The sequence below is a fragment of the Notolabrus celidotus genome, chromosome 9 (assembly GCF_009762535.1).
Source record: "Notolabrus celidotus isolate fNotCel1 chromosome 9, fNotCel1.pri, whole genome shotgun sequence".
Taxonomy (NCBI): domain Eukaryota; kingdom Metazoa; phylum Chordata; class Actinopteri; order Labriformes; family Labridae; genus Notolabrus; species Notolabrus celidotus.
Window position 1 is genome coordinate 33017702 of NC_048280.1, and position 13183 is coordinate 33030884.

The 13183-nt window shown below is 41.3% G+C and overlaps 1 protein-coding gene across 5 annotated transcripts in view; it reads right to left on the bottom strand.

Annotated features, from left to right (window-relative positions):
* Window positions 1-3269: 3269 nt before the first annotated feature.
* The window catches only part of ehmt1a (euchromatic histone-lysine N-methyltransferase 1a), a 33646-nt gene continuing 23732 nt past the window's right edge, over window positions 3270-13183 (bottom strand). For 4 of the 5 annotated variants that reach the window (XM_034692025.1, XM_034692024.1, XM_034692022.1 and 1 more), the window contains 6 exons: window positions 11236-11313; window positions 10897-11012; window positions 9157-9243; window positions 8989-9067; window positions 6318-6493; window positions 3270-3683 (listed from right to left, as the gene is read on the bottom strand). In XM_034692025.1, the coding sequence (XP_034547916.1) occupies window positions 3587-3683; window positions 6318-6493; window positions 8989-9067; window positions 9157-9243; window positions 10897-11012; window positions 11236-11313 (633 nt within the window). In that variant the 3' untranslated portion in view covers window positions 3270-3586. The remainder of the gene's footprint in view (window positions 3684-6317; window positions 6494-8988; window positions 9068-9156; window positions 9244-10896; window positions 11013-11235; window positions 11314-13183) is intronic. The other variant, XM_034692026.1, reaches the window with a different exon arrangement.

Below are 13183 nucleotides of genomic sequence, written 5' to 3' on the forward strand. Positions count from 1 at the left end.
ACAATAATGAGCAGCACAGGAGCTCCACAAGGGACTGTTCTGGCTCCATTCCTGTTCACACTGGACACAGTGGACTTCAAATACAACTCTGAGTCCTGCCACATCCAGAAATACTCAGATGCTGCTGCTATTGTGGCGTGTATCCGGAATGGACAGGAATCTGAATACAGGGATCTTTAGTGACTGGAGTCACACAAACTGCCTCCTACTGAACTCCTCAAAGACAAAGGAAATGATAGTAGATTTCTGAAGATCCAGGCTCTGCCGTCAGCTAGTTAACATTTGAGGGGGTGGACATCGAGGTGGTGCCAACCTACAATTATCTAGGTGTACACCTGGACAACAAGTTGGACTGGTCCCTTAACACAGATGCACTCTACAGGAAGGGGCTGAGCTGCCTCTTTTTCTTAAGGAGGCTCAGATCCTTAGACATCTGCAGAAAGGTGCTGCAGATGTTTCATCAGTCTGTGGTGGCAAGTGTGTTCTTCTCTGCTGCAGTCTGCTGGGGAAGCAGTGTAAAACACAAGGATGTGAGGCGACTGGACAAACTAGTGAAAAGAGCTGGCACTGTGATTGGAACCAGGTTGGACTCACTGGGGGCTGTGGTGGAGAGATGCACACAGAAGAAGATAGAGGTCATTCTAAATTACACAGATCATCCACTTCACAACTTCTTTGTGGATCAGAGAAACAGCAGCAGTGGACGGCTCATCTCTGTGCGCTGCAGGACTGAGAGATACAGAAAATCATTCATCCCTGCAGACATTAGGCATCCCAACTCTCTAGCCAATGGAAGATGAGCTGACAGACACCTGAATTACTTGTGTTATGTGATTTTTATAATCTTATCTGCCAGACAACTGAATTTCCCTTCTGGGTTTAAAAAAGTACATACTATTCTAAATATATGTCTGCACAAAATTTACAAGTAAGGTGAAACTAAAAACTGTATAAGATCAAAAAAGCTGTCTGATGACTTTTTAACACATTGATTAAACTATATGGCACTTTAAAAATATACTTTACCTCATTCAGGGCTGCCAACTCTGAGTGTCCGGTTTGAGCGAGATACACTTGCATTTAATCACTTTTGATCACACATGAATTAAACATAAGAATGATCAGTGGTGTCCTCGGGCAGGGGCGAGGGAAATAGAAGAGGAACACAGATAGAGCACTCCCTCTCAAACCTGATGCTCACATTTAAGGGTTAATTTAAAATTAAAATGAAAAAAGTTGAACATCTAACACTTAATTCCCTACATTCAGGTGAATATTTATGCAACCATTTGTGCTGGAAATTACATTGTGTGAAAGGAAAACACAAATTATTGATACATATATCACAAAGAAATTAATTCATATCACTGAAAGATGATTACATTCTAGTAAAATGTGATCTGTTATTTTTCATGAGGTCTTTTTAAAACTGAAGGTAAAAAATATATTGTAATAATATTTTTAAAAAATCACAAAAATAAATAAAAATAAAAATAGATTAAAAATATTAAACAATTAAATCAACTGGCAACTGATTTCTGCAAAACTCTGGGTTTAAGTTCTTTATTATTATGATTTATTAAAATAGTCTTATAATAATAATAATAATAATAATAATAATTATTATTATTATTATTATTATTATGTTTTTACTCCCCTTCCTTTTTAGTATAAGTGTATCTTTTTGCACATGCATGATGTTGCTACTTGTGCTGGTCACTATATTGCTTTTAACAACCTGCATGCAAATATCAATAAAGTAAAATGTAATCACAAAAAAAAACAAAAAAACACTTAAATCAACAAACACTTTCTGGGGTGTTAAACTGAACTCCCAAAACCTGTGGCAGTCAGGGGTCCCAATCAGCCAGGTAGAGGTAATAGTGATAGCTTATCTAAAATAAAGAGGATCAAGCTTTCTCCATCAGAGCTCCTCGACTTTGGAATGACCTCCCTGAGGAGATAAACCACGCAGAGTGACATCTTTTAAATCTCTTCTTAAAACACATTTTTACAGACTTGCTTTTATGTGACTTCATCCTTCATCAACCGTTTTTACTTTTATTTTATCATTATTTTTAGTTTTTATGCAACTAATTAATTGTTTTTAATATTATTTGATTATTTTCTTTGATTATTTATTGTTTTAATTTATTTTTATTTTTTATTTATTATTTACCCTTTTCACTCTTTGTAATTTTCCCGATGTGATGTCGTCCTCTTATTCTGAAAACCTCTTTTATTGTCCTTTTAATGTTTTTATTTACTTATCCATTTTTATTCATTTATTTTATTTATGTTTGAAAAACCTCTTTAACAATGATTTATTGGTCTATTGTCACATCACTTCATTCTGTTTAATATATTCTTTTTAACCTCACTTTGTATTTTGTTTTGCATTGTTAAAATTCCTCCTCCGTGTCTGTCAAACGGTTTACTTTGTTACTCTAACCATGCTTTGTTAGTCTGATAACTTTGGAAACATTTGTATTTAAAGGTGCTATATGAATAAAGTTATTATTATTATTATTATTATTATTATTATTATTATTATTATTATTATAAGTACACACCTTATGAAGCTACAATAGAATGTGTGGAAGTACTCAGCACCAATGGAACTGAGTGGAGCTGATGGAGATATTGAGACTTTTAAACTTAAACTGAAAACATATTTATTCAGTCTGGCTTTTATGTAGGGTTTAACAATTTTATTACTTACCTTTCACTGTAATATTGATTTAAATGCTGCTTTATTATTTTAGCAATTTTAACTGTTATCTTATTCTATTTTTATTTGTCTATTCATTCATTAATTTATTTTATTTATCTACTCAATTTTTATTGATATTTTTAGCCTTAGTTTTATTTTCAACTCTTATCCTTACCCCTTTAAAAACTAGTTTAACTATTTGTATTCTTAATTAATTTTGATGCTTTCACTTATTTTAATAACACGTATTTTATTGTTTGTGTGCATTGGTCTCTATTTTAGTCTCTATTTTATTCTATTTCTATTTTTATTTTTATTAGTAATATTTTCATTATTATCATTATTATTATTTTCCCTTAATATGTCTTGCCATTGTTTTACTTCTGCTTCTTGTTTTTCTATCACTGTAAAGCACTTTGGGTTGCATTTGATTTGTATGAAATGTGCTATATAAATAAAGCTTGATTGATTGATTGAATGACAGACGTCAAACCCCTTCAACACATTTAGGATAAACGTGAACTGAGACCAAGACAGCCATAAAAACACGACAGACTGAAGCTTTAAAAATGTGTTTAATTACTAATCAGACATGTAGTAAAAGCACAAACGCAGAGAACTAACTACCAAAAACATACTTCATTAATCTACACGTGTAATACTTTGCAGTACTAAAGGTTGAGTCCAGGATTGTTAAACTGACTCTCACAGCAAGGATTCATGGCTGGTGGCAAACTACATTTAAAAAACTATCTGTGTTGGATGTATAAATAAATCGTATCTCACGTGTTTACCTCGTCACAGGCAGAGATTCAACCTTTGGAAAAAGTCACAGCTAAAAAAAACAGTCCTGTTAGAGAGACGGGGGAGTTTCTATCTGCCGGCAGCTGAGTGGCGACACTTCAGAGATCCACAGTGGCAGCTGAAGAACTTGCTCTTTACCCTCCAGAAGTGATCGCCGTAGTCAAACCTGGAGAGGAGGAGAAGTTCATCCATTAATTTACCTTTTCTATTTCAAAGACAGCATCATAGTGACGGGTTGAAGGACTAGGAGGAAGATTTCCTTTATGCACTTTACAAGCAAAGAAATGAGGGGAAATCAGATTAGTTCATAGGGGTTGCCAAAATCCACCAAAAACCCTCACAAGATTCAAGGATCCATCCATCTATCCATCCATTTTCTTCCGCTTATCAAGGGTCGGGTCGCGGAGATGGCAGTCAAAGCAAAATTGACCCATACATCCCTCTCCCCAGCAACACTTCCAACTCCTCCTGGGGAATCCTAAGGCGATCCGAGACCAGGCAGGATATGTAATCCCTACACCGAGTTCTGGGTCTTCTCCCAGTTGGACATGCCTGGAACACCTCTAAAGGGAGGCGTCCGGGAGGCATCCTTATCAGATGCCCGAACCACCTCAGCTGACTCCTTTCGGCCCGAAGGAGCAGGGGCTCTACTCCGAGCTCCCTCCGGATGTCCGAGATCCTGATCCTCTCTCTAAGGCTGAACCCAGACACCCTTAGGAGGAAACTCATCTCAGCCGCTTGTATCCGAGATCTTACTCTTTCGGTCATGACCCACAGCTCATGACCATAGGTGAGGGTTGGAATGTAGATTCAAGGATTCAATGATTCAAATACAAGAATATCAGGGCCACCTCATCGATTCAATTCAATCATTTTGGGATTCTTTTGTAAAGGTACGAGGATAACCTCCTATATTTACGAGATTTCTCAAGACTAAAGTTGTACATTTCTGGGAAAATAAAGTCTTAAATTTAGTCTGCATGTTATTTTGAACGGGACAGATCTGAAGAGCAGTCTGCAGCTTCTGGAACTAAAACAAGGAACTTGGAGCATCTTGTGAAGTTAAACTATATTACAGTTCTCATAAATAACTGAATATTCACTCTTTAAGCACATCAGCACCACATGAACAGGAGTATCAGGACTCTGAGCTCATTGATCATGAAAACTGAGTATCTTCTGAAAGCAGGACAGGCTGATGGGCAGAACGCTTCTGCAACCTCTGTTGATGATCCACGTTCCTTGTTTCATTGCAGGAGACGCTCTGCTCCTCTGATATCCCCTTGTATGTTGTTAAGTTGAGTTTAATACAATTAGAACTACTACTCCTGGATGTATCAATAATCAGCCGTCATGCTCACAGGAGCTTTAAAGCTGGGGTTGGTATTCAGATTTAGATACACTGAAAATGATCTTTATGTCCTGATGGTAATCAATACATAATGTGTTCTTAAAAAAGAGTGAAAAAAAGCTGCTATCTACAGTCGGAGGAAACCTGGGAAAACACCAACCAATCACAGTTTTTTGGTCCCAAATTTTTAAACCAATCAAATCCCGTCCTGCTGTTCTGCCCGCCTCCTGCGCGTACATTTCCCCGGCGTTCACTCCGAGTCCCCGTCCCCTGCCTCTGCTTCCCCTGACTCTACTGACTGCCCCTCTTGCTCGACCTCGGGCCTGTCCCCTCTGACCTGATGAGGTGCTTTGCTCAGGACTGTAGTCCGGATCAGAGTCTAAAAAGCTCTCAACACGGGGACTCTGACAAGCAGAAGAATTAATGACATTTAGTAAGTCCTACAGAAAATGTAGATGTACTGTAGCGTCCTTCCAGACGCTGTAGGGATGACGAGCCGATTGGTGAACACGTTGAGTTTTAATAACCGGTCACTGTCGGCCGTGATCACACCAACCAACAAAACAACAATCAATGTTTGAATGAATGAAGAACTTCTCCTCTTGTCTCTCCTCTCTCCCACTCACAGACTCTACACCTCTCCTGATGCCTTCACTGACTGTCAACACTGTAGGAATTAAGAACATCTACACTGAAGAGGTTTAACAAACAGTAGAGCTGTTACAGTATTATATGTGTGTTATAACTTTTCTCCTGATATCGTGTCACCAGTACAACTGGATAATGCTAGCATGACAGTTGTGAGTACTAACAGCAGCCATGTTTGTTTGTGTTTTTAACTTTCACTATGAGAATGTTTTGGTGAGGACCGGTTTTGAATCAGTCACCATCATATGGTCGAGAATCAGCGGCACTCCTGCATGTGAGCATGGACGTCATTTTGGAGGAGCTCAAAGGGGAAGGGGGGGAGGGGTTAGACAGAGTCCTGAATACATGCTACATTCAAATTCATGCTAGTTTTCCGAGACTACCAACCCCAGCTTTAAGTCATTATATCAAAAACTTTCCCTCCTTTAGTTTTTTGTTTTCTGTGATCTTACACTCTAAGTTTATTTATTTTTTGGTGTTTGGCTTCAAAATTTCAACCTAATTCTTGATATATTAACTTTGGCTTCAACAACTATAATACCATTTTTGCCTTTGCACTCAGGAGGGATGAAGAGAAGCAGGATATGTGGGGAGATGAGCTCAGGGGTGGACTTGCATTAAATGGCTGAGGCCGGAGGTCTAAAGGATCTGTAGATGAGTGTCTGCCCTACCAACTGAACCAAACTACTGCCCCATGACATGCAACATGTAAAAGAAAATTACTCTCCTTTGTTCCAACTCCTCTTTGCTCATTTATGTCGAGTCATCAGGCCTGAGGTTACACCCCTCTCCTTCACTCACCCTATCTGGTCTCCAGCTTTGATTGGCCTGCTGGAGAAGAAGGCGATTCTGGGGAGGCGTAGATCCTGGTGCATGGTGAACACCCTCACAGCCAGCAGGTTGGGCTCACACAGGTGATTGATGAAGCGTCCGATGTTGCCAAAGAGTCTGGCGTCGATGCAGTGAACGTCCTCCACCTGCAGACAGAGAGTCACAGTCACGTGTTCTCTGTGGGGTTGACCTGGTTTCACCCCTTAAGTCTGAGGGGGGAACAAACAACCTGGTAGACCGGGAGTCCTGCGAGGTAAGATTTCAGTTCTCTCTATGGAGTGTGGTGGCGTTAAAGGAGTGATTTAAGAGCTGTGTCTGGGTACAGCATGAACCTCTTCATAAATAAGCTCTATCTTTGTGGGATCTGTGATGTGTTATCGGTGAATGAAACAATCTGAGCCTCGGGTCGTCTGGCAGCTGCTGGCTGCATGAATCTCACAAAGCACACCCGATCTCTTGTGTGCTTCTTGATCATAAAGACAAGGCGTGTGGGGGAAGAATAGGTCTGATGTGTGATGTCTGAACTCCTCTGTCTACATGTCTGCTGTGCTTCCATCATTATATGAACGACAGTCTGTGAAAGCATGAATGACGCTGCAGAGGAGAGACAGCATCAACAGCTGAGCAGAGCCTGGATGATCAACTCTGCAGCACCACCCTATGGCCAAACGTAACAGCACTTTTATTTCTAATACATTTTTTTTTCTGTTTGCATGAGACATGTACTATATTTGTTTTTGAGTGACGTTTGAATTTTTGCCCCATTGTTTACATTCTCTGGACTCTGAAGTGTTCTCGGTGCAGAGCTCTGAGCCTTTCTTTGGGTTTGAAACTAGTCACATGACTTAAATGTTCTTGCCAGCTTATACAAAGTTAAACTAATAATAATAATAATAATAATAATAATAATAATACATTTTAATTAAAAGAGCTTTTCTGAATACTCAAAGACGCTGCACAGAGGACAAAAACATCATGTAAAACAACAGATTAATAAAAACATGAATGAAAAGCATGAAATACATTTAAAAGCAATCATACATTAAAAGCAGTTCTAAATAGGAGGGTTTTATTGAGTGTTTTGAAAGTGGACAGGTTGGGTTAGGGTTAGCATAGTTACATTTTGGAGGAGATGTGCGTCAGCTACGTGCGTAGGCCTCAGCGTAGGTACAGAAGTTACGTGGACTTCCAGCGTAGGCTACGCCGTTGATTCAACGCAGAAGTATAAATCAAGCTTAAAAGGGATATTTCAGTTTTTTTGAAGTGGGGTCGTATGAGTTAGGCTACAGTACACTATTGCTCCTGCAAGCCACAATGCGTGCCGGTGTGCTCTTCTCCTTTAATGAGAAAATTCCCAGAGGAATGGCCGGTAAGCTAGGCTACAATTCTCTGCAGACGGGTCCTCCTATTTCATGTAATTTCACTAAAGTTGAGAAAATATGGTCCAGGCACTCATCACGATGAAAATGCATGAACCAGTAGAAAAAATTGGAGCTATTCAGTTTGCCGTCAGAAACCCTCTTTGTTTTGGCACTATTTTCAGACGCACCTCACAGACCGGTGTTCTTCCGCTGCATGAGCACGGATACACGCCGATCAGCTGTTTGGATCAACTGCTCATGCAGCGGAAGAACACCGGTCACCCATTCAATGAAGACGATCTTTACAGCAGAAATAAACATGTTTACAGCCTGGTTCAAAAAACGAGTGTAGTCTGGATAGCTCATTTCTCTATCGGCACACACTGTACAGGAGATGAATTTTTTCATAACGCTGCAATTCCGAAGATGTTAAGATTACGAGTTTTCCATAACCGAACACGCGTCTGAAAATAGTGCCAAAACAAAGACTGAAGGCAAACTGAAGAGCTCCAATTTTTTCTACTGGTGCATGCATTTGCACCGTGATGAGTTCCTGGACCATCTTTTCTTAACTTAAGCAAAATTACGTGAAATAGGAGGTCCTGTCTGCAGAGAATTGTAGCCTAGCTTACCTGTCGGTCCTCTGGGGATTTACTCATTAAAGGGGAAGAGCTCACCGGCACTCATTGTGGCTAACAGGAGCATGAGTGTACTGTAACTCATACGATCCCACTTCAAAAAAACTGAAATATCCCTTTAAGTGTGCACAAAGCATGCTGGGATACCTAGCAATACGCATGATGAGCCGTCGTGCCTGAGGTCAGGGCAAACGAACCCTCGCCACACACACATTTGTGGATCTTGCTTGAAAAACTGAAGCAAAAGTCTCCTGTAAGACCCCACAGAGAGACCCTCCTCAGAGAAACTGATGATGCGTGTGTTTTCTGCTAGAGGATCAAAAATACCTTTTTAGCCTTTATCACTGTGTGCACTTTGACAAATTGGTCAACATATTTGCAAATCATTCTACAAATTCAACATATCAGTGTTAACATTTGTGGCTCCATACTGGTGTCAATACTGAAATAGAAACAATATTCAGACAACAAGAACATCATGTGGGTATGAAGCCCAGCTCTCTGAGTTGATGTCATTTCTCCTCCTCCCTCAGAGAAAAGTTGGTAAACACCTGTGAATGTGTGGACGTGTGCAGTTATGTCCCAACACCAACATGTAATCTCCTGTCACAGCTTGAACCACCTGAGGAAACAGTTTCTCACCTTGTTGTCGAGGGTGAAGAGGAAGGCGTCGTTCTCTCTCTTGTCGGCCTCAGAGTCAGAGATGATCTCCCCGACGTACCTGTGGAAGGATTAAGGTTTTTCCTTCAGTACTTTCAGCTGTGAAACACTCAATTCAGTCATTTTTATCTTACGGCAGCGTGTCCTCACTCGCAAATGAAGGCTCCCTGAGGGACGTCCTGCACGGCTCTGACTCCCCAGCCCATCTTCTGAGTCCTGAAGAGCTGCAGCCGGACCCTGGAGAGGAGAAAACACAATGTTTCAACCTCTAAAGGACACAAAAAAAAAGTCAGCTTTGCAGTATCTGCCAAATAGTTTGACCTGGATCTGATGAAGCTTTGTGATAATCAAACCTATAAGCTTTCTGCAAGAAATAAAGTGAAGCTAGTCAAACACATGACTAAAATATCTAGCCGTGGGGGGCTGGTGGCCTAGCGGTCTAAGCGCCCCACGTACAGAGGCTACAGTCCTCGTCGCAGGGGTCGCCGGCTCGATTCCCGACCGGTCGACTATTTCCTGCATGTCCTCCCCCTCTCTCTACTCCCCACATTTCCTGTCTCTCTTCAGCTGTCCTACAAGGTAAAGGCAAAAAGGCCAAAAAATATAACTTTAAAATATATCTATATATGTATATATCTAGGACGTAAAGAAATCTTCTACAGAATTGTTCTCTGTATGAAACCACAGTTCTGTTTTGAAGTCAGTGTCCGTGATTTGCGTGACAACACCACAGAATTATGTGTGCATCATTTTGGCATGACATTTGTCACTAAATAATCTTCATATTTCTAACATGCACTGTATAAATAATGGATGTAGTATCCATGACGTCACCCATCTGTGTCTGAAGCGCTGTTTTGAGGCCAATCAGCGGAGGCAGCCATATTGGAAATGTTGAACTCAACTTAACTGCTGTCGAGCTAGTGTGACGTAAAGAGGCGGGCTTTGAGCCTCCTAGCCAACGGCTACAGTGTTCCCGCCTGTCAATCAAGTCAGCTGTGCCTCTCATTATGGAAAACTCGTAATCCTAATATCTTCAAAATTGCTGTGTTATGAAAAAATTCATCTCCTGTACAGTGTGTGCCGATAGAGAAATGAGCTATCCAGACTACACTCTATTTTTGAACCAGGCTGTAAACATGTTTATTTCTGCTGTAAAGATCGTCTCTTTGAATGGGTGTGTATGTGGTTTCTGGTGTTTCTGCAGCCAGCCTCAAGTGGACACTCGAGGAACTGCAGTTTTTAACACTTCCGCAATGAACTTCATATTTAGGACCAGATGTTGCAGCTTGATTTATACTTCAAAACTGACGTTTTATTCCTGATTCTTAACCCAACCTCTCCCTGATGACAGTTATCCCCATGTCCCCACAGGATCAAGATTCAACAACCTCTGTTATGCATTGATAAGTCCGCTTTTAAACAGTACAATGTGCATCTAACATTGAGACTATGATCTGCATCAAGCACTGGGTGAAAGACAGATGTGATCAATTGTTAGCAGCAGACCCATCAGTAGTAGTTTGTTAGGTGTGAATCAAAGTCTTGATTTGGTTTGTGGACACTACAGAGAGTTTGGAGCGGTTAAGCGCTGATGCAGCTGTTTTATAACTTCAAAGAGTTTTACTTTAACGTTTTATACCTGCTCTCACTTTCCTCCCACAGACAGCAGCATTACTGTTTCCTAATCTCCTCTCCTGAAGCTACATTAAAGCTACATCTGCTGATTTCCATCGCCTCTGCTGCAGACTCAACCAGGTTTTTCTGCTGCATCATACTTTCTATCTTTCCCAGGAGGTACCTGAGGGGATTCTGTTAGAGGAAATGAAGCAGCATACTAGAGAGGACTAAAGAGCCACGGGCGACACCTGAGCAAGTGGAACTGCTCACCTCAGTCCGTTCTGGACCACTCGGTTCCTGCAGGTCCTCCAGCAGGAGCAGGCGTGGTTACACTCGAACAGGACCGGGGGCTCGCGTTGACAGAAGTCCAGAGGGAGTCGACCCTCCTGCACGGAAAAAACACAAAGAGACGGAGACAGAGTCAGTCAGAAAATGTGTTCAAGAGTTAGAAGTCTCGACCTGGAGGTTCAACAGTGTGAAAACTTTTAGACATGAATGCAATTTAATTAAATTTTCCACTGAACTGTCTTGAGTTGAAGCCGCTGAGTGTTTTCAATGAATCAAAATGAATCTTGATTGTGTTTGCAGTTTGTGTTTGTGTCCACTTACGCTGTCATACCAACATCGCAGACTGAGCTGACCACACACACACGTACTGGAGGAGCAGTCGTCTGTGCAGCTGCAGTGCTGAAAGGTACAATCAGAGAGATATTACAAGTCAGCTGTTGAGGCGTTTCTTAACTTTTATGTTTAAAGACTGAAACATTTTAGATCAAATAAGACAGCCTCAGTCAAACAGAAACAGGAGTCCTTTTTGGAGTCGCTCACTCTCTTTTCTCTGGAGTTAAAATCAAATTATCTTGAATATTTGGCGGACAGAAGTTCCTCCTGTGAGCAGATTTAAGAGCAGTTCCTCATATTCACTTTTAGAGGAAGTCACAGCGGTGAGACCGTTACATATTTATGTTTCCAGCTCAGCTTAGTCTGAAGTGGAAGTTTGCAGCAGCACCGTGTCAAAGAAAGAGACTGGTGCAATCTCACGGTTTCTTCTTTAACACAAACAGCATGAAGAGTCATCAGAGTGTGCAGACCTCTGAATGACATCATATTCACAGGCATGACTTTAGGATTTGTTCTATCAGGGTATCAGACCCCGACTGGTCCCTAACTCTAACTCATTCAAACATATCTGCATGTTGCAGCCAAACTTCCTCATCAATGAAGAAGCTGCACGTGTCACTCTGTGTTTACAACTTGTGCTTTTCTGTGTTAAGAGGGAAGTAACAGATTTCTCATGAAACAAATTTCGACGACTGATGAATCTGGAGGGATGCAGCTTGCCTTCAGCAGATGCAGTATCCTTAACCTCAACAGATCATCAACAACAAGAGTCATTATTTCTATGCAGTAAATTTTAATAATGCAGCATCTGCTTACAGGTCAGTGACAGAATCAAAATGTGGGTTCAGATTGATGTGCATTCTATGGTCCTGCTGATTGTCCAGATATCTCCACATACAGGGCACTGCAGTGATCTAATGTCGTTGAAATGAATGCATGAACTGATTTCTTAAAGCTGGGGTTGGTAGTCAGATTTAGATCCACTTTTTGTTATACTGGTTAAAATGATCTTTATGTCCCGATGGTAATCAATACATAATGTGTTCTTAAAAAAGAACCAAAAAAAGCTGCTATCTACAGCCGGAGTAAACCTGGGAAAACACCAACCAATCACCGTTTTTGGGTCCCAACATTTAAACCAATCAAATCCTGTCCTGCCGTTCTGCCCGCCTTCTGCGCGTACATTTCCCCACTCCCCGTCCCCTGCCTCTGCTTCCCCTGACTCTACTGACTGCCCCTCTCACACGACCTCGGGCCTGTCCCCTCTGACCTGATGAGGTGTTTTGCTCAGGACTGTAGTCCGGATCAGAGTCTAAAAAGCTCTCACCACGGGGGCTCTGACAAGCAGAAGAATGAATGACATTCAGTAAGTCCTACAGAAATGTAGATGTACTGTAGCGTCCGTCCGGACGCTGTAGGGATGACGAGCCGATTGGTGAACACGTTGATCTTTAATAACCGGTCACTGTCGGCCGTAACCACGTCAACCAACAAAGCAACAATCAATGTTTGAATGAATGAAGAACTTCTCCTCTTGTCTCTCCTCTCTCCCGCTTGCACACTCTACACCTCTCCTGATGCCTTCACTGACTGTCAACACTGTAGGAATTAAGAACATCTACACTGAACACGTTTAACAAACAGAGTTGTCACAGTATTATATGTGTTATAACTTTTCTCCTGATATCGTGTCACCAGTACAACTGGATAATGCTAGCATGACAGTTGTGAGTACTAACAGCAGCCATGTTTGTTTGTGTTTTTAACTTTCACTATGAGAATGTTTTGGTGAGGACCGGTTTTGAATCAGTCACCATCATATGGTCGAGAATCAGCGGCGCTCGTTCATGTGAGCGGGGGGCGTCGTTTTGGAGGAGCTCCGAGGGGAGGGGGGGAGGGGTTAGACGGAGTCCTGAAGACATGCTACATTCAAATT